This window comes from Acanthisitta chloris, unplaced genomic scaffold (genome assembly GCF_000695815.1).
Source record: "Acanthisitta chloris isolate BGI_N310 unplaced genomic scaffold, ASM69581v1 scaffold826, whole genome shotgun sequence".
In the NCBI taxonomy this organism is placed as follows: domain Eukaryota; kingdom Metazoa; phylum Chordata; class Aves; order Passeriformes; family Acanthisittidae; genus Acanthisitta; species Acanthisitta chloris.
Window position 1 is genome coordinate 157,277 of NW_008676318.1, and position 18,508 is coordinate 175,784.

General features: G+C 46.3%; 1 protein-coding gene across 1 annotated transcript in view; it reads left to right on the top strand.

Moving 5' to 3' along the window:
* The first annotated feature begins 203 nt into the window (after positions 1–203).
* Positions 204–18,508, top strand: part of LOC103803510 (microtubule-associated protein 2-like) — a 52,699-nt gene continuing 34,394 nt past the window's right edge. The window contains 1 exon segment of the mRNA XM_009076069.1: positions 204–465. Coding sequence (XP_009074317.1) covers positions 204–465 — 262 coding nt within the window.

Here is an 18,508-nt window from a genome sequence, read left to right on the forward strand (position 1 = left end):
TCACTCATGACTAGCCCAAAGAAGCGGAGACGCTTCTGCATGTAAACCCTCTCTCGTCCGGTGGACGTGAACTCACCAGCAGCACTGCTGGTAATGTGCTGTGCTGTGCCTGGTCCCTGCCTGGCAGTCGGGGACAGACACCTGCTTGGAGCTGATCTCTGCTGCTGATGTCGTTACAGGCCGAGCGGTGAAGGCGGGGAGCCATGGCGGAGGATAGGAAGGATGAAGCCAAGGCACCGCACTGGACTTCGGGTCAGCTAACAGAGGCTTCTTCACACCCACATTCACCTGAAATTAAGGATCAGGGTGGCGCAGGTGCCGGACTGGTCAGGAGTGCCAATGGATTTCCCTACCGAGAGGATGAAGAGCCAAGGCTGGGCAGCCACGAGCAGCCAGGGACGTATTCTCGGACCAAAGAGAACGGGATCAATGGAGAGCTGTCATCGGGGGACAGGGAGACCGCAGGTAATGCTCCTAGAAGCCCTGCTGCAGGGCACGGGGCTCTGCAGACCACTGGATAACGTTTCTCCAAGGGGAAATGTTCGGTGGAGCCAAGCGTGCCCTGGGGCACTGGGGAGCTGACATGAGGGAGCATGTGCTTTGGAAGGGCACTAGCTCTTCACAGCAAGGGCTGCAACTTCACCCAGGCTTGCACAGCTTGCGTCCTTACCCTGGGTCCTAGGCAATGCTCTGAGAAGGCTTCAGGAAAGGCATAACAGTGCCTTGGTGTATCTTGGTAAATGAGACAGGGCCACTTCTCTAGGGATGAGAGAACAGACTGGTGCAGAGCAACTGCTCAGCTCCTCTGGGCTAAGAGGGAGTAGGAAACCATCCCAACCGTTGTGCATGGATAGCTCGTGCAGTTTTGTGTGCATGAAGGATGGGTTCTCCTGTTACTGCTTACGAGTTACAACACCTTCTTGAAACCACATACTGTTTGCAGAATAATGTGTTGCTCAGTCTGACTTGGGAATACCACAATTCAGTGTCAGCATTTATTCACCCTTGCCCAGCCATATCTCACTGGATGCTCACTGGGACTTTGTCTGTTTGTAAACTGTGTAAGGTTTTTAGGATTCAGCTTGTTATTTGCAGAAGAAAAAAGAAGAGAGTGACTGTGTCAAAATGAAATATGCAAAGCAAGTTTCCTGTTTTAGAAGTAAATGCTAATTCTCTCTGTGCAGAGTTCCCACTTTAAACCCCAAATGCACAGTGCAAGAAGAATTTCTCTTGTACAGACACAACTGCCCTTGATGCATCCATTCATGCATGCTAAAGAGATCTTTCTAGCAATGTTTTTTTGGCTGTTGACAGCATTTGGAGATGCTATCCATAATTTCTCAGCAGCTGGAGAATTTTAAGGCTCTTGGAGCCTATAGTCATTTCATAAGCAATTGGGCTGAAAATGGAGATCTCTACTAAAAAGTAAATGGGTTTAGATTTTAAGTCTCTTCTTGCAGATAGCCAAATTTGAAAGCCAAAGGTAAAAGAAATCCTGTGTGAACATTCAGGTGAACACACTGTTGATAACTGGGAGGATGATAACAAGGTCTTGTCTGTTTGCTGTAACCCAACTTCATGCTGTGTTTAGCCAGCAAATAAGCAGGAGAGGTAAGATGCTACAGTTCTTAGGGGTTGATGTGAGCCAGGGGAGGACTGAGTGCATTTCTTACCTTTGCCACAGATTTTTCACACAATGTTGGGTAAGTCCTCACACACATGTGGAGAAGTGGGAATAACTAGAGGATGAACAGGAATTTCCTATCCTTAGAAAGGGAGGAGAGAAATGCTCTTCTCAGGACCTCTCAAGCTCAGGTTCTGAGTGATGGTCAGAGAGAGATCTGAACATTTATTTGAGTTTGCAGCTAATGGGTGAGAGGAGGCAGAACCCACTGGGCATGACAGTAGTGTGTTTTCACATTGCTTTTTCAGGCAAGTGGTTAAACAGCAGAACAAGACAAACTGAGGCAGTATGGTCTGGGCAGGCAGCAGGGCTGGGGACACACACTTGCCAAGGCAACCAGATTACTCTTCGTCTGAGTGAAATTTGCTTCAGTCACCACTTTGTGGCCTCATTTCCTCCTCCCCTGCTTTTTTCGCACTGTCTGCTCAGATTGCAAGATCTCTGGTGTGGGGACTTACTGTCAATGCATACAGCTTTTGTTTGAGAGTGTTAATATAGCTTATCTCATGGCATCTTTGTCCCTAAGCACCAGAAACGTCCCTAGAACTGCTTGCCTGCATGCATGAATTCTTAGCTCTCTGGGAACCTGTGCCCTGCAGACTCACACACTGCCTAAGGCCACGTATAATTAATGCATCGTAAATCATCTCAGGATACTTAAGACACATTTTTAATAATTTTTCTCTTTTTGAAGGAGAAACCAGCTGGCAACTTACTGTAGCGATAGAAAGGGACTAGAGTGTGTGCTGCCACTTTACACTAGTGTTTGCAAGCTGCATGTGCTTCATGTATTGAGAAGCAGGATGTTCAGAGTTCTGGTGTTTGATTCAGAGTTTGATCTTGAAATCCAATTGCCATTCCTAGTGAAATTCAGTCACCTTTGCTGGGTTTGTCTGCTTGCGAATTTTCATTGCAGTGGGGTGTTGTATCAAGAAGGGGGTTTAAATGCCACTCTGATACACATAGTTATCAATAATGTGTGTTGTTTAATCATTCATAGTAGCTTACTGACTCCAAACAGCTGAGAAGTAAATGTGCAGGAAGCCAAGGCTGATGGAGATAATTAAGTCAAACTATAGATTTGAGTGCATTTACAGGATATTATTTTCCCTGGTGCAAGTCCAGCACTGTAACCTAGGAAAATCTTTGACTTCTCAGCCTTCATGTCAGTCCATAAATCCGCAGCAACTGCAGCAACCAGCTCATGTGCAGCACAGCACTAGTTTAAACAGGACTTTTGCAGGCAGCTGTCCATCACCCTATCCCTGCTGGTGAGAGCTCAGGTACATTTGGATGTGCTTCACCTAAGGAAGGTCTCCGGCACCTGACTGACCTGGGAACTGGGACTTAGCCACAAAATGAATCTCTCCTAGGAAGAGGTAGTAGTGCAATAGTCCCTTCAGGGCACAGCAAAGCAGCAGGACACCCGTTGGAAGGGTTTGTGCTGTGAAATGGAGGGCTGTGTGTTAAGGAAAGGTTAGAGTCAGGCCACCGGGACAGAGGCACCTTATGCCAACACTGCTGCAGAGGCGAGAGGTGGCAATGGGGGAGGAAATAGCAGTTCTTGCCAAAATGCATCCAATCCATCACTGCAAGTGACATTTTTAGGTTTGCACAGTTAAAATTTGCCTTTCTGTATATATGTGTGTCTCCCTCAGCGTCTGTCTAAGAGTTATTGAGTCTGACCTCAGTGTTTGGAATCCTCTGAATCTGGTTGTTGTGTTGCCTTTGATTGATCTGTCTCAGTATCGTGCTGGTAATGGCTGCATTATGGAGACACATCAATGCCCTCCTTTCAAATGGGCCGATGGGAACGTGGGAGAGTGCACACTGCTGTGGACAGGGCAGCCTCAGGGCCTGATCTGGCAGCCACCAAAGTCAAAGGCAAATATGTGCAAGAGAGTAGGCTGGGTTTTTTGGCATAGCACACGGGAAGATATTATGGGAGTGATGTAAGTAAGGACAGTAAAGCAGCTATTTCTTTTTGTATGCATTTGTGCATATAAATTTGTATATATACTTGGGCTGCCCCTGGCAGATCAGCTCAGCCCTGTGCCTTTGCCAGCCACAAGTCCCATGCTGTTCTCAGCGTGCTCCTGAAGACTCCTTGCCTTTGGTGCAGCCTGCAGCATCCCGCAGCCTGAGACACACTGAGTTTCTGTGTGTTCTCTCTGGTCCATGTCTGTCCAGGTCCCTTCTCATTTGCACACACAGAGCATCTTTGGTGAGGATTGTGGAATCATTAAGAGTGGAGGATGAGTTCTGTAGGTTTTGTCAAGCCAAACATTTTCATGTCATGTGAGATGTGTGCTGCAAAGGGGGCGGGATAGTGTAATGCTTAGGAACTCACTCTGAAGTGGGCTGACAAGGAAAGCTTTGGATTGGACCTCATGGTAGAGCACAGGATGTGTTTGACTTGTAATGAAACACAAGAGTGGCAGCCTTTTCTCTGCTTACTGGAAAGTCATGGTCATCTAGCTGGGAGGAAGCAGTGAGGAGCAGTACAGATGCACTGCAGTGTTCTCTGGAAACCAGTAAGTCCACACAACCCATCTTATTTGAATTGCAAGGAACATCAAGCTGCAAAGGTTTGGTTTTTTTACACTTAAAATGCATCTGTCTTTTCTTTTCAGTAATGTAGTGACTAACCAGTCAAATTTGTATAATTAGGGGTAAAAGTGGTTAGATGCATTGTGAAGCGTCTTCTATAATGTCTTTATGTACAGTCAACTGATTAAGTGCTTTCTTCATTATATGCCAAATTCAGATTTGTGATCGGAGGGGGGGTTGGATTACCCACACAGTTATTTGATGAATTATTTTTTTGACAGATGAAGGGGAAAGTATTTCCTGAAATCCTATTACCAGAGCCTCAGGACAGTGTCTGTGTCCTAGTGTCAGACAGTGTTAAGGACAGTAACATGTCCTACCAGAGTGACAAATTGAGCCCTTCATTAATTGGCAGAGTACCCAAACCATGTGGGATGCAAAGAGACTGTGTAAATCTCCAGCAGGCTTCCTGACACAGCACAGCAGACTGACCACAGGTTGAGTGCTCCTGGCTCTCGAGTCATGGGAAAGGTGGGTGAGAAGGAACCCATGACAGATCCATGAGATAGACTAAGATTTTTGGTAGCAGGGGGAACCCAGAGGCTGGCATGTGTTAGTCTGGAAGTGAAACAGGATGAGGTGGAGCCCTAGACCGATGAAGAGAAATGAAGAAGTGGCAGTATTGAGCTGAGGGAGGAGTAAGGGGCTGAGGAATGGTGGGGAAGCAAACTCAGCAGCAGGAGAGCTAGGAGGGGCAAAGAGCTGAGAGCTGGTGAGATGAGCTGTGAGGGAGCAAAGCAGGGGCAGGAAGTGGCAGGGGGAAAAAGGGAAAAATTGGAAGGTAAGGTAAGGACAATGGAAAGAGATTTGGTTTTATCTGTTCATCCAGAGCTAGCACAGCTTTTGCATGATGGCAGATATTACCCCAGAGAGGAAGGGATTCAGACAGCCGGAATAGCACAGTCTGCAGGGAGCAACTAAAGAGAAAAGTGGGAAGGGACAAATCGCATTACAGCTTCGAATGTAATTTATCCTAATTCAGCCCTTTGTTTCAGGCTTTGTTCAGATGGACTAAATGGGCATCTACAACAAATTTATTCCTGTGACCAACTGCTCTTTAAATAAGCCTGTTTCAATAAGCTGCAGGGAATGCCAGCCTGAAAGACTTCCGTGGCATAGGCAGTAATGCTTGAGCAGAGGTGGGGAGTCCCTTTAGGTTGGCTATGCAGAAAAAAGCATGTTGAAAGCAGGAATTTGTGCTCATTTCAGCTGCCTGGCTGTGTGTCAAGGAAACAGCCTGTATCCCATCATCTTCCATAGCCTTGTCTCGTAGTAGCTAGTGTCCAGGTAAGGAGAATCTTGTTGAGAGCCTTCACCACCACTGCACTGTTAGAAAATCACTGTGGCACTTAGTTGTGCCAACTCAGGGCCCTCAGCCCCCCAGGGCTAGGCCTGAATCTGCAGTGGAGCAGGGTTGCAGCACTGTGTATGGGGTCAGTAGACACAACAGCCTCTCCAGGCCAAAATGCACTGAGTCATAGCTTGGTCCCATGGTGTGCTAATGGGTTTTTCCCCCCCTCCAGTGACATCTCATTTAATGTTTTCCTTTCTCTCTCTCTCTCTCTCTCTCTCTCTCTTACCATAGAAGTGGTAATACTCTGATGGCACTGCCAGTAAACATACAAACAGGCCTTCTTTGTACAGAGGCCTCTTTGGTCTTTCTTTCCAACAGGACTGCTTTGTCAGAGCTTTGTTTTTCGTTTGGCTATTTGCACTGGCTGTCCTGTTGCTGCCCAAGCCCTCCTGGGAATATCAGAGCCGACCCCCCAACAAGCTCCCTGGACACCTATTTCCCAAAGGAGCTTCCCATCCTTGTTGTCAGATGTGCATTTTCATCAAGCCACGTCCTTAGCAATGCAGACAATGCACAGAAGGATGCAAAATTATTGACATTCAGAGCTGAATGTGATTGCTGGGTTTTTCCTGTTTCAGTTATTTATTTTACAGAGCTGGAAGAAGGCATCTTACCATGTCACTGATGGCTCCCATGAGAAAGAAGCTGTTAATTAGGCATTTTGATCTCCCTCCCCTTGCCCAATAAATGTGACAGTAATTACTGTGCACCATCATCTTTGCCAGTTTAGATACAGACAGATGCACCAGGTTTCTAAAACTTTTCTTCTCTGTGTTAAGCATAGTACAAGCGTCAGTTTCCGGGACAGGGTATTGGAATATTGTAGACATGTTCAAATTGTGTGGCCAAAGACAGCATAGGTGGAGGCAGCAGAACCTCTCTGGGGCACTTGTAGAAAATGTTGGGGTTTTAACTATTCTCTGTTAAGCTTGCTGTAGAGGTTCTTTTCAGTTGTCCTGCAGAGGACCAGGAATGAAGCCACAGAAATTCCATCTTTTCACACACGTGCCCTACCCACAACTATCTTTCCTCCCCCTATTCAATAACTGCTGCAGTGACCATTCTCTGTGGGTTTTTCTGTGACTGGCCCTATCAGTTACTAAATCCAGTAAGACATGGTTTGTCCAACCATAACCTCTCTGAGGGGCTGACTCTGCCCTCTCAGCTCCTCTTTGGGACTGCAGAAATCAGTCAGTGATAGAAATGTATTGGTAGGAGCTGGAGGGTCTGGCAGAGTTTTGGGCAGAGCAAGCATACAATAATTACTGCCTGAAATGGAGTGGGACGAGATAAAGCAGTGTACAGGTGCTGTTGACTCCCGTGGCTGGGAGTCAGGCATGCGGAGAACACCAGCTGTCAGTCTCTTTTATCCTTGAGCTCCTCTGAAAATGTCAGTGTGGTTCAGATTCACTTTTGAAAATTGTATTTTAAACCAGGTGCAGTTACATTCTTGGAGTCAACTGCTGTATCCTACCACGTCAGCGTTGCGTCTGGCCAAGGGAAGGCATCAACCAGCCATTTCCTTTGGGCTCCCTGTTGGTGTTTCGATTCACTTCGGTGTTTTCTTGTTACAATATGAGCATCATAAGAGGGAATTGCACAAGCAGCTGTGCTTCCTTAAGAAGAGAGAGCGAAAAGCCTGTGAGTGTGTTGGCCTGGCAACCAGCGCTCACTTGGTGCCGTCAGTGTTCCCAGAAAACGTAATCGATAACAACCTCGGAGATGCAACAAGGAGCAAGGAGGCTGGGATATGGAAGAAATATCTTTCATAACGTTATTCCAGCCACACTGGTAATTCAGACTGTATGCCATGAGCGTCATTTATTGAAGTTGTCTTTTGAAAACATCTGCAGCTGTTCTTGGGGAGTGCTGTAGCCAGGATAGCTATTCCTGCTCAGGGATAAGTATCCTGTCAAACACTGAATGCATCCTGGGAGTTAAATTTTTCCTTTTGTCTCCTCTTTGTCTGTTGGCCTCTGCCCTTCCTTCCCACCATCCATGTTTGGCTGCCTGCTCTGATGAGGCCTGTAAACACAGACTTTGCTCTGTCTGTGGGTCAGATCCTGACTCTCTAGCACTGGCATTAGCCAAGCTGTGGGGCAGTTGTGTCCAGAGGCAACATTCTGATTTGTGGTCCGTTGTGTTGAAGTACTTTTCTGCGTGTGAAGTGTGTGGTAGGAGACAGCTTGTGCATTTAACAGTTGCATAAAGTATACAAGACTTGTAAAAGCCAGGAGAACAGGCACTCAGGTGTGGACAGAGCTACCCCAGGTCAGTCAGGAGGGCTGTGGCATGGCCCTGTGCAGGGCTATGTGCTGCCTCTCCATGGACTTCTGCCCTGTGTGCTGGGCTCAGCTCAGTCTCCTGCAGAGAGGTGGAGATGGAGCCCTACAATGGCTCTTCCCTGTCGTGTCTAAAGGGAAGCCATTGTGGTCTCCATCCCCAGGATGGCAACATAAAGGACATGTGGGAGCCCTGGGCAATATTTGGCACTGGGTCGAGGTCTTTGTGATTGCAGCTGGAAGGTGGTATTGCTGGGGACTGTGTCAGCATCTAATCTTCCATTCCAGTTTTGGTCTGAAGGCAGGAAGATTTGGAGGAAGGTTCATTGCTAAACAACAGAGCTTTGTTTTGCAGACACACAGCTGCTTTTGTTTCAGGCAGAGCTAAATAGCAACTTCTCCAAAGTCACCTTGAAAGGGGAAGCAGCAGGTTCTTAGGTGACAGCCCAGAACATGCTGGTGGGCATCATCAGCTGCATTTCCAGGCCCTTTGCCCAGTGCCTGGAAGTGTGATTATTAACCCGCTCAGCCCCACACTTCACAAATCCCTTGCTCCTCTTTTCCTGTCTCAGAAGCTCAGGTGTGTGCTTGGTGCACTTTCCAGCCCTAGCTAAGGACAAGTTAGCCCAGCACAAGGCATCCCCAGGTCCATCTGATGGAGGCAGGTCCTGCCAGCACATGGGCTGCACATTGGCCCTGCCACATGCACTGGGCACGGGTTGGACCTTTGGTGGAGGGGAGGTAGGTACCATCACAGCAGTCACACAAATGACACTCACACGAAGTGTGGTGCTCCTGTGAGGAGTGCCAGGCGTTGCTGATCCCCTTTTTTCTGTGTTTCCATGCCAACACGGCCCTGTGCAGAGTGAGATCTCTTTTTAAGCTCTGCTGAGAGAAAGTATGTAGCCTGGGAGCTTATTTAGCATTCAGGAGTGCACAGGCTCCCTGCGACGGCTCTGAGCTACAGCCAGGCTGGCTGACAAAGGGAAGGAGGATTTAATTTTTTTTCCTCCTTTCCTCTAGCATTTGCTTCTCAAGGTTAAGGGAGACAGGGAAGAGACTAGAAACACTTTGTGATGGGCACCTTGATCTGCAGTCCTTGCTGAGGCACCACTTTCATGGAAAGGAAAAGAAAATATTACTTTGGGGTGTGTTTTCTGTGCAGAATACAAGCATGAGAGAGATATATATGCAAATTTCTTGGTTTGACTAACCCTCACGAGCTATTCTGCATTAAAATTGGAAAGCAACGGCAATCTGCATTTTTATTTTAGTGAGAAACTCAAAGGAAATACTAGAAGGAAACAAAAGACAGTCCCCCTGTCTGTCTTTCCTGCTGTTTTAGTCTGTGAGGTTACAATATAGACAAGAAATCATCTCTTCTCTTCCTACATTCATGCCCTGAGTAAGGACAGCAGAATCTAGTATGTACCGGAGTTTTGGTTTGGGGTTTTAATTTTGTGGAGTTGCTACCAGCAGATTATTTGCTCACTTTAAATTCAGTCCTTACAAGGATAATTAATACAGATGTGTTTGCCTTTGCCAGCTGAAGGGATGGAAATCGGCATAAAGCAGCTGGCATTAGCTGGCAGATGAGCACTGGTGATCCAGTGCTTATCCCTACCAAAGGCTGATCTGAAAATTCAAAGGCAAGACAAAGTGAGAGGTCTGTGTGCTGGTGTTTACACTGCCATTTGTTCCTTGGGAGATGTTGAGCAAAACATTTACATTTTCATTGCTGTTTCACAGACTGACTGCAGAGCAGAGTCAGTGGCATTTGGAAAACCTCTTCTGAAGTGATGGTTGGGAAATGCAGTTTTGGTTGTTCCTTAGGGCATTCCTCATGACATGCAAAAAGTGCAGGAAACTTGAGGTACCTGAGCTGTGCACATTAGATCATGTGAGTGAGCTGCCCTCCTATGTGTGGAAAATACCTGTTCAAAACTTCAGTTTTAGTTGTATGCAGTATATGGAGAATAACTGTGAGATATCATTAGCTTCAGGGCAGAAAAACCTGTTAGCTGCTTCCCAGAGAGTCATTTTCATTCAGGACTGAGTAGACTGAATAGTTCATGGAAATCAGTTTTACTTGGAGGCACTCTATGTTTTGGAAGGGGAAAATAACCACAGGTATTTCACTTTTTCTTCCTAGTCCTTTTCTTGATCAATTTGGTACTGGTCCCAGCAACCCATATAGCCTATGGCAGTTAGGATAAAACTGATTTAGAGTCTGATCCTCTATCCATGCATCTGGCCAGGCAGCGACTTCTGCTCTTCTTTAGGAACATATCAGCTGCCAGTGCTGCGTAGATGTGGCAGTCTTGCTGACGTATTCAAACTGTTTTCATCCACAGCCTTGCACCACATATGAGAGAGGGAAAAGGATTCAGCTGTGATTGCTGCTTTTTACCCCAAATTCAGAGTATGTGCCACATCTAGAGTAACGTAGCCTGCACAGGTGGTTGGTGAGCTGTAAAGGAAACTAATCTTTAGCAGTTCCTGTCCATGAGTTGCTTTCTCTTTCCTTTCCGTGTCAGCCTTTTTCTCTATTTAAGAATATATTGTCCTTCTCAACAATTGCTCTGTCACCTCTTCCTTCTCTTCCTCCTCTTCCTCTTTTCTCACTTACGCTGTCTCTAGCTTCTTTTTCTCTCGTTGTCCATATGTAATTCCCAGCTTTATCCCAGCCAGCTCCTCGGTGATCTTGAATTTCCACAGCCACTCCTCATTTTCAGTACAATTGGAGAGCTCTGCCTCTGGATGCAGGTCTCTTGGTGGCTGCAGTGACCCCGGCTCTGGTCTCAGCTCTCCCCACAGCACCTGAGCATCCCCAGAACCAAGGCTGCAGAAGCTTGCAGGTCTTTAAGTGCCCAGAGAAGACAGCTCTGTCAGAAGAAGTGGGAGAGGAAGTTCAGAAGATCATAGACTCACAGAATGGTTTGGCTTGGGAGGGACCTCAGAGATGACAGAGTTCCAACTCCCCTACCATGGGCAGGGACAGCTTCCACTGGGACCCAGTTGCTCTAGAACTCCATGCAACCTGGTCTTGAACACTTACAGGGATGAGGCAGCCAGAGCTTCTCTGGGCAACCTGTGCCAGTGCCTCATAGTGAAGAATTTCTTCCTAATATAGAATGATATAGAATGAAGACAACTCCTAGTATAGAACTGAGACAGTGACTTCACTAGCATAGATAAATGGTTAGCTAAGGCAATTGAAGGAAGGTAACAAACTGAAAAGCCCGGGGAAGATGCACTGAGGGCTCTTAGCTGCATCTCTCACATCTCCCTTCTTCAAAAGCAGGTGAACATTTCTCTTTGCTAATCACCACACACATAGAGATGTGAACCAGTAGTCTCCAAGGGTGGGCAGGCAGTGGACAGGAGCAGGCTGTGTGAGCATTCAGGGTTGTCAGACGGTATCCTGGCAGAGACAACACTCCCTTCTACTGCAGCACTGCCAGAAGAGAGAGAGAGAGAGAGAGATAGCTGAACTGCTGAGCTTGGCTGAGAACTGCTCTGAAATCCATCCACATCGCAGCCTCTGCGGGAAGAGGTTAATTTGTATGTGCTGCAGGCCCCGTTCTGCTCTGCCTGTCTGGGGATGCTTGCACACACTTGTCTGTAAGCATGCAACAGCGTTCCTCAGTCAGCAGGAGAAACACACCTGTCACCTCTTCCTTCTCTTCCTCTTTTCTCACTTATGCTGTCTCTAGCTTCTTTTTCTCTCGTTGTCCATATGTAATTCCCAGCTTTATCCCAGCCAGCTCCTCGGTGATCTTGAATTTCCACAGCCACTCCTCATTTTCAGTACACTTGGAGAGCTTTGCCTCTGCATGCAGGTCTCTTGGTGGCTGCAGTGACCCCGGCTCTGGTCTCATCTCTCCCCACAGCACCTGAGCATCAGGTGACAGGCACAGGGCTGGGAAGGGATAGCCATGCAGCTGTGGCTGCATTGTAGAGCTGGCTGGTTAAGCAGGGTTGGACTGGCAGCATGGACCCTAAGGTGAATGGGGCATAGCATTGCTGCCTTTTCTGTTAAATATCTCCTGATGGGATAAACCAGCATTCTATTGGCATGGATGGGTTGATGTCCAGACATGACTAAATCCCATATGATGTGTGCACAGGTTAATGTTAATTTTAAACTTAAATCCAGCAGAGTTTGTATAGCATGCTTTGAATTCTTTTTCAAAAAGATCACAGAAAACACTGTAAGAAGTCTTTAAAATCAGCTCAAAAGGAGCTAAAAATAAACTTTAAGGGACATGTCACCTCCTGCTGTAGGTGGCTGAAGATTCATTGACTTATACAGAGGTTCTTAAAAGTCTGTTTGTTTAAAATGTTAACTTGCACTGAAGTTCAAAACAAATATTGATTTAAAAGTGAGTTACCCATTACGTGTATTCACTCAGACTCAAAAGATTAAATATCTGCTTCTTTGGTTTGAAGCCAAAGTGGTTTCTTCTACATGAGTCCTGGGTAATTCATGTTTTAGTGAAAGATAGATACAGCTTCATTGTATGTGCAGGTAATGTTTTCAGCTGATACCAAGTCCTGGGAAAGACAGTGGGACCTCACTGCACTGCCCTGGCTGAGGGTTTGGTGTTGTCTGCTTCGATATTGCATGTTAGTTCTAAACTGTGTTGTCCATGCGTCAGACAAAACAGAACCGATAGCTTTTCCCACCTCTGACTTGGCAGGGAAATGCTGACAGTAAATATTTTGTTCCAGGCAATAGACTTAAGTCTATGTGACTCAGGGGATGCACAGGGAGCAAGTATTTGTGGTAATGAGGGCTCATTTTGAAAGCGTTGCATTATTGTATTGACATTTGTATGACTTCTTTTTAACAGACTTACATATTTCAAGGGGGGCTGAGGTGGGGACTGATCCCTTGGTGTTTTGTTCTACAGCTACTAGACATTGTGGCAAAGGCTTCTGCCTAATGACCATGCCCTGGTGTGTGCTGGGGAGCCAGAAGAGGGGCTCACTGGAGCTTTCTGAATTGCTCCTGGCTCCTAGCATGAGTTGCTTTGGATTTTGCCACTGTGTGCCTTGGAGATTTGGACTATCTGTCCAAATCTCTAGGTGAAGAAGGTGATCAGGAAAGTGCAGTCAGGGCAGTGGAGCGGCAGCACACACAAAACATGCGGAATCCGAGGACAGGCAGTGTGAGCTTCCCTGAACACTGCAAAGCAGCCAAGGGTGGAAAGTGTCGTGGTTTAACCCCAGCTAGCAACCAAGCCCCATGCAGCCTCTCACTCACTCCCCCATCCATGGAATGGGTAAGAGAATCAGAAGGGTAAAAGTTAGAAAAACTCATGGGTTGAGATAAAGACAGTTTAATAGAGAAAGCAAAAGCTGCACACACAAGCAAAGCAAAACAAGGAATTAATTCACTGCTTCCCGAAGACAGGAGGTGTTTAGCCATCTCTCTGAGAGCAGGTCCCATCACGCGTAACGATTCCTTGGGAAGACAAACACCATCACTCCAGATGTCCCCCCTTCCTCCTTCTTCCTCCCACCTTATGTACTGAGCATAATGTCACATGGTATGGAATATCCCTTTGGTCAGTTTGGGTCACCTGTTCTGACTGTGTCTCCTCTCAAACTCCCATGCACCCCCAAATTCCTTGCCAGTGTGGCAGTATGGGAAGCAGCAAAGACCTTGGCTCTGTGTGAGCTCTGCTCAGCAATAACAAAAACATCTCTGCATTATAAACTCTGTGTTCTGCACAAAACCCAAACATAGCCTCTATGAAGAAAGTTAACTCCAGCTCAAACCAGCACAGACAGAAATCACTGAAAAAAAGAATTATGTGGGGTAGGACCCTGATTGCCCAATAAGCAATAATGTCCAGTGCCCCAACCTTCTACTAAGACTCTGGTAAGTGTTGCTGCCAGGGAACAACTGCACAAATGTAGCTAGCATGTCTCTTGAACCACGCAACAGGAAAGTCACCCTCCAGCATCCTGTTTGTACCAGAGCACAGCCAGCTCAGCTCAGCTCAGCTCAGCTCAGCTGCAGGCAGGACACCAGTTTCCCACCAGATTTACTCTGCTGTAAAGCAGATCATATAAGAATCATAGAATCACTAAAGTTGGAAAAGGCTTCCAAGATCATGAAGTCCAACAGTGTTAACAGGTTGGATAATGGTCATTCACATTTACAGTCTAGAGTTTAAGGGAAAGGTAGAAGGTGCTGTTGAATACCTGAAGTACCCCAAAACACAGGGATGCATAAGCCATTTGCTGAGGAGGTCACCAGGGTGTGAAGCTGCAGTGTCAGGTACTGAGCTGTAGCTCACCTGTTCCTGCTCTTCTCAGAGTCACTGCTTTATGCCTTTCCCCAAAGGTAACCTGAATGTTCATACCTTGGTGGTTCAACATATTAAACAGTCAAACCTCTTTCTTCCCAAAACACAAGCGTTTTTTGACCTGTTCTGTTGGTTAGCTGGTGAATCCTGGTGATTAAATTAATCTGTCACTATCCTCATTGATGCTGCAGTAGCTTAAAGTCAACGAGTTTATTAGGGAAATGATACTTGTCAGTTGTGTTGTGGTTGCATTTAATTTAAAAGCTGATGTTCCTATTATTTGCCTTCATACCTCCTGCCAATTACTGTTGATATTGCCAACATCCAGATCAAGGACCTACTTACAGCAAAATATTTACACTCACAAAAGCCGTTTGAAAGCCAATATTTGAATTCTGTAAAGCTATGTTACGGCTTTTTTCTTCAATCACAAGCACTAATCTGTTGGCATTATTTGGGGTTTATATAACTTATTCATACTGCTTTGATTCGTGCTCTGCATTTCTCTGTTAATCTGAGTGCAAAGAGGCAGTGCTTAGAGTTGTTGTGATCCCAGTGATGAAGTCCAGGATGTATCTTTGGGTTTTTTCCATCAGAAATGTCCCTGGGTCTTTTTTTTTTTTTTTTTTTGCCCCCCCAACGTTTCAGCAGTCTTGACTGAAACAAGTCATCCACCAGCTTCCAGGAGAGCAGAGCGTGAATTCAGGACCTGTCCTTAGGGGATTGGCTAATGCCTCTAAACAAATCGAATAGCTATTTGGTTCATAGTCCTGTTGCACTCGGATTGCAGTACCCGGAGGGGAAAAATCCATAGGTCCTGTTTGCTTTTCAAATTGTCAAAGATAGCAAAATAGCTGCTTTGTATCTTTCCTTTCTGCAGGAATATGTGGGGTGTTTTGCCTCACTAAGCAGTGCAGGTTGCTCTGTGCTTTTGTTGTTGACTTGATTCCACTGTGCCAACAATTAGTGCTGGTTACCTTGGAAACTGCTCTGCACCCCACTGAGGATTTTGACATGCACATTTTGACTGAAATTGCTTTGTTTTCCCCATTCTGCAAGCACACATGTAGCTAATCCTTTTGCTGTGCTCTGCTCTAAAATGTAGCAAAATTAATGAAATATATTATTTTATCTTATCCTTTCCATCTGATTGCAACTTTCTTTAATCCCTGCTTTAGCCTCAGTGCTCCCGGAGCATTAATTACTCTGTTTTAACGGAGCTCACTGTTAATTTCCTTGGTCGGTGTCTGAGGGGTGACACTGTGAATGCATGTCAAGTTGTGACACAATTTTCAGTCTCGTCCTTTCCATCCCTCCTTCCTATAGTCCTTTTCCATTGGTTTTCTCCTGGAGCATTTGTTGTGCGGTGCAGTTCCAGCACGTTGAACTTTGTTTATGCCTTAAACAAGAGACCAGATGGCATCTTCCGTGGCTACGGCAAACTCAAGGTCTGCTGCCACCATAGTGGCATTGGATGGAGCTGTTGCCAGAAAGAGGGAGGTGTGATGTTGTTCCAGTCTGGGAGGAGTGTCCTGGTGAAATTGTGAGGAGGCAAAATGCATTTTATGTTTGGGAGGAGTTGTCCCTGTTGTTGTGAAATGGGTTCTTAGGTGAGAAAAAGTGATAGATAGGTGGGCTGAGTGATCTGGCTGAATGGCAGTATTGAAACGCAGGTGGCTACAGGCACGGAAGGAGAAGGAGAGCTGGGGACAAAAACTCTGGACTGTCTGGAGCAACTCTGGCCTGAGAAGTCACTGGCACTGTTCCCTGAGGTGACGAGCAGGCTGTTCCCCAGGGTGAGCTGTCCCAGCTCTGGTTCTTCTGCCGGCAGGATCCTTGCGGCAGTGTCAGGTCATGTACCTGCAAGGCAGGGAGATGCTGTGAGCCCTGCCCATGGGCAGTGTCTCCCCTCAAAAACACTCCTCAGAATAATCACAGCATTGCCTACAGAGGTAGGGGAGAGAGGGAAGATAAAAGGCACTGCTGGATGAAGGCTGTCAGAGGCAAACAGCTGAGCCTCAGCAGTTTCACCTAAGAAGTGGTGTTCGTAGCAAACTCAGCTTCTCCATAGATTGAGCCTGAGGTCAGAGTAGGTTGGAAGAGAAGGAGGAAAAAGTGCCAGAGGCTGAAGGAAAACTTAAAAGGGCACAAAGGGAACAGGCACTACACATCACTGAGGAGATGTGTCACAGATCTAATTTTTGCTCTTGCTGTTATAGCTGCTGATTGTTTTTCTAAGGATTTTCTGGAAATATTTGGTGAAAGCTCAAACACCTTTTTTTAAAAGACTCTTGCCACCATCTGTATATCTGTCTCTGGGGCAGGTAAACCTGTCTATTAGAAAAGTTAATGAACTGGAATGGTTTCCTGGGAAATGAAAGTACTGTAGGTAATGGATTCAGGTGTCAATGGAGACATCTGCAGTCCACTGACAACTGCAGCAGCATCAGTAAGAAATGAAGGAGGACTTTAAAAGGACACAAAAGGACACCTTGGCCATGTACAGGATCTGATGCCAGATCCTGGGCTTTGTTGTTGCCATGCTTTGGCATGGCACCTGATTGAGTCTTTGTCAGTGAAGAGGCACTCAGGTGTCTGGAGGGAGTGTCTGGATGATGCCTTCAGTTTAAATCTTGGTGCCAGAGCAGGCTGGCATGGGGATTGGGCAGCTCTTGTGCCCTTGGGTGTGCTTGTGAGGAGGTCAGCAGCTTTTGGAGGCAACAGGCATTTTGAACCCAGCCATGAGGAATGGCTGTGTCTCCCCATACCATCAACAGCTGCTTCAGCATCCCCTCTGCATCCCAGTATACTGAAAGGGTTTGTGTCCCTGAGTTATCTGTGGGGCAGGAATATTCCAAATGTCCTGATTTGCTGTGCTGGGGACTGGAGTTTGTAGAAGAATTGAGCTGCCTTCCAAAACCAAGAGCACAGAGTGCTTACTCGTTTGGAGTTCAGATTTTGGTTTAAATTAGTGTAGTGCCCCAGACAGATGCCTGCCCCCTCAGCATGGCACTGTCCTTGTTCCTGCCCGAGAGCAGCCATGGCACTAGCAGCAGCCAGGCAGAGTTGACCTGACAGCTCTGTCGGAGCTTGGTCTGAAGTGACAACCTTCCAGGGAGCAGCAGAACCACTGTCCCTGTGTGTCAGCTCCTGGCCTCTCACCTCAGCCTGTCCCTTGCCAGGGGGCATTGGAGAACTCGTGCTGAGGGTCTTTCACAATGTCTCCTCTCCATTATGGACATCACATTCAAGGACTGCCTGTACTTTTGTGCACTGCATTCCCTGAAATCAAACCGGGAAGCTCTGTGTGTGTCCTGTATCACGGGCAGCTGACATCTTGGTAAAAAGGAGCAGTGTTTTACTCTCTGCAAAATGCAAAGGAAAGGCATGTTGCCATTCTTTATTCTGCTGGAGTCTAATGTGAAGCTCAAGGTATTTGTGTCTTTAAAAAAATATATATATTTGGTGTTACTTGTAATATGTTAGTGCCATTCTTGTGGCACAAAGTAGAATCAGAGAGTGTCCACCTGCTTAAAGAGAAAGAAAATAAATGTCTACAAACAAAACTATGTCTAATGAATCCAGAGCTTTTAGGCTACGAAGAATTTGCCTGGCATCCAGGCTAGCTAACTCTCTCTTTTTTTCTTGTTCTTTATCATTAGGCTTCCTTGAACTTTAACTGAACCATAAGGAAACTATGAAAAGTCTCAATAGCTGCCCTGTGAGGATTTGACTTACCCATTGGATCTGCTATTTATAGTGTCCATTAGTGCAGAAATGTCTGTCCTTTTGCAGCAGTCATGTATAGCAAACACACTGCTCTTCTGGTGAACTGCCCGTGCCTCCTGTGTCACCCAAAATATCCATCAGCAGAGTGTTCAGAAGTAAGCCTTTCTTGATTAAAAAACCCTGCCAAACAAAACAAAACAAACAAACCCAGAGGCCATTTGTTTTTTTATTTACTTATTTTGCATAGACTGAAATTGAAATTTCCGTTTTTCAAGAGGCAGCCTTTCACCCCCAGACGTTTCTCCCCATGGAACATTATCTTTGTCCCAGGCAAATTAAATCAGGAAGAGAGCTGAGAGGGTGGGAACTGCCTTCCAGGCTTGGAGAGCCCATTTGCACCAGAGAACTAGTCTGGATGGGAACAAACATAAATTCTCTAACAAAGGAGGCCATTTTTAATAGGGATTTGTCTTACCTTGCTGGGAGGAGGTTTGCAGTAGCTTGGCTGATGAGGAAAGCAGTTGACCAA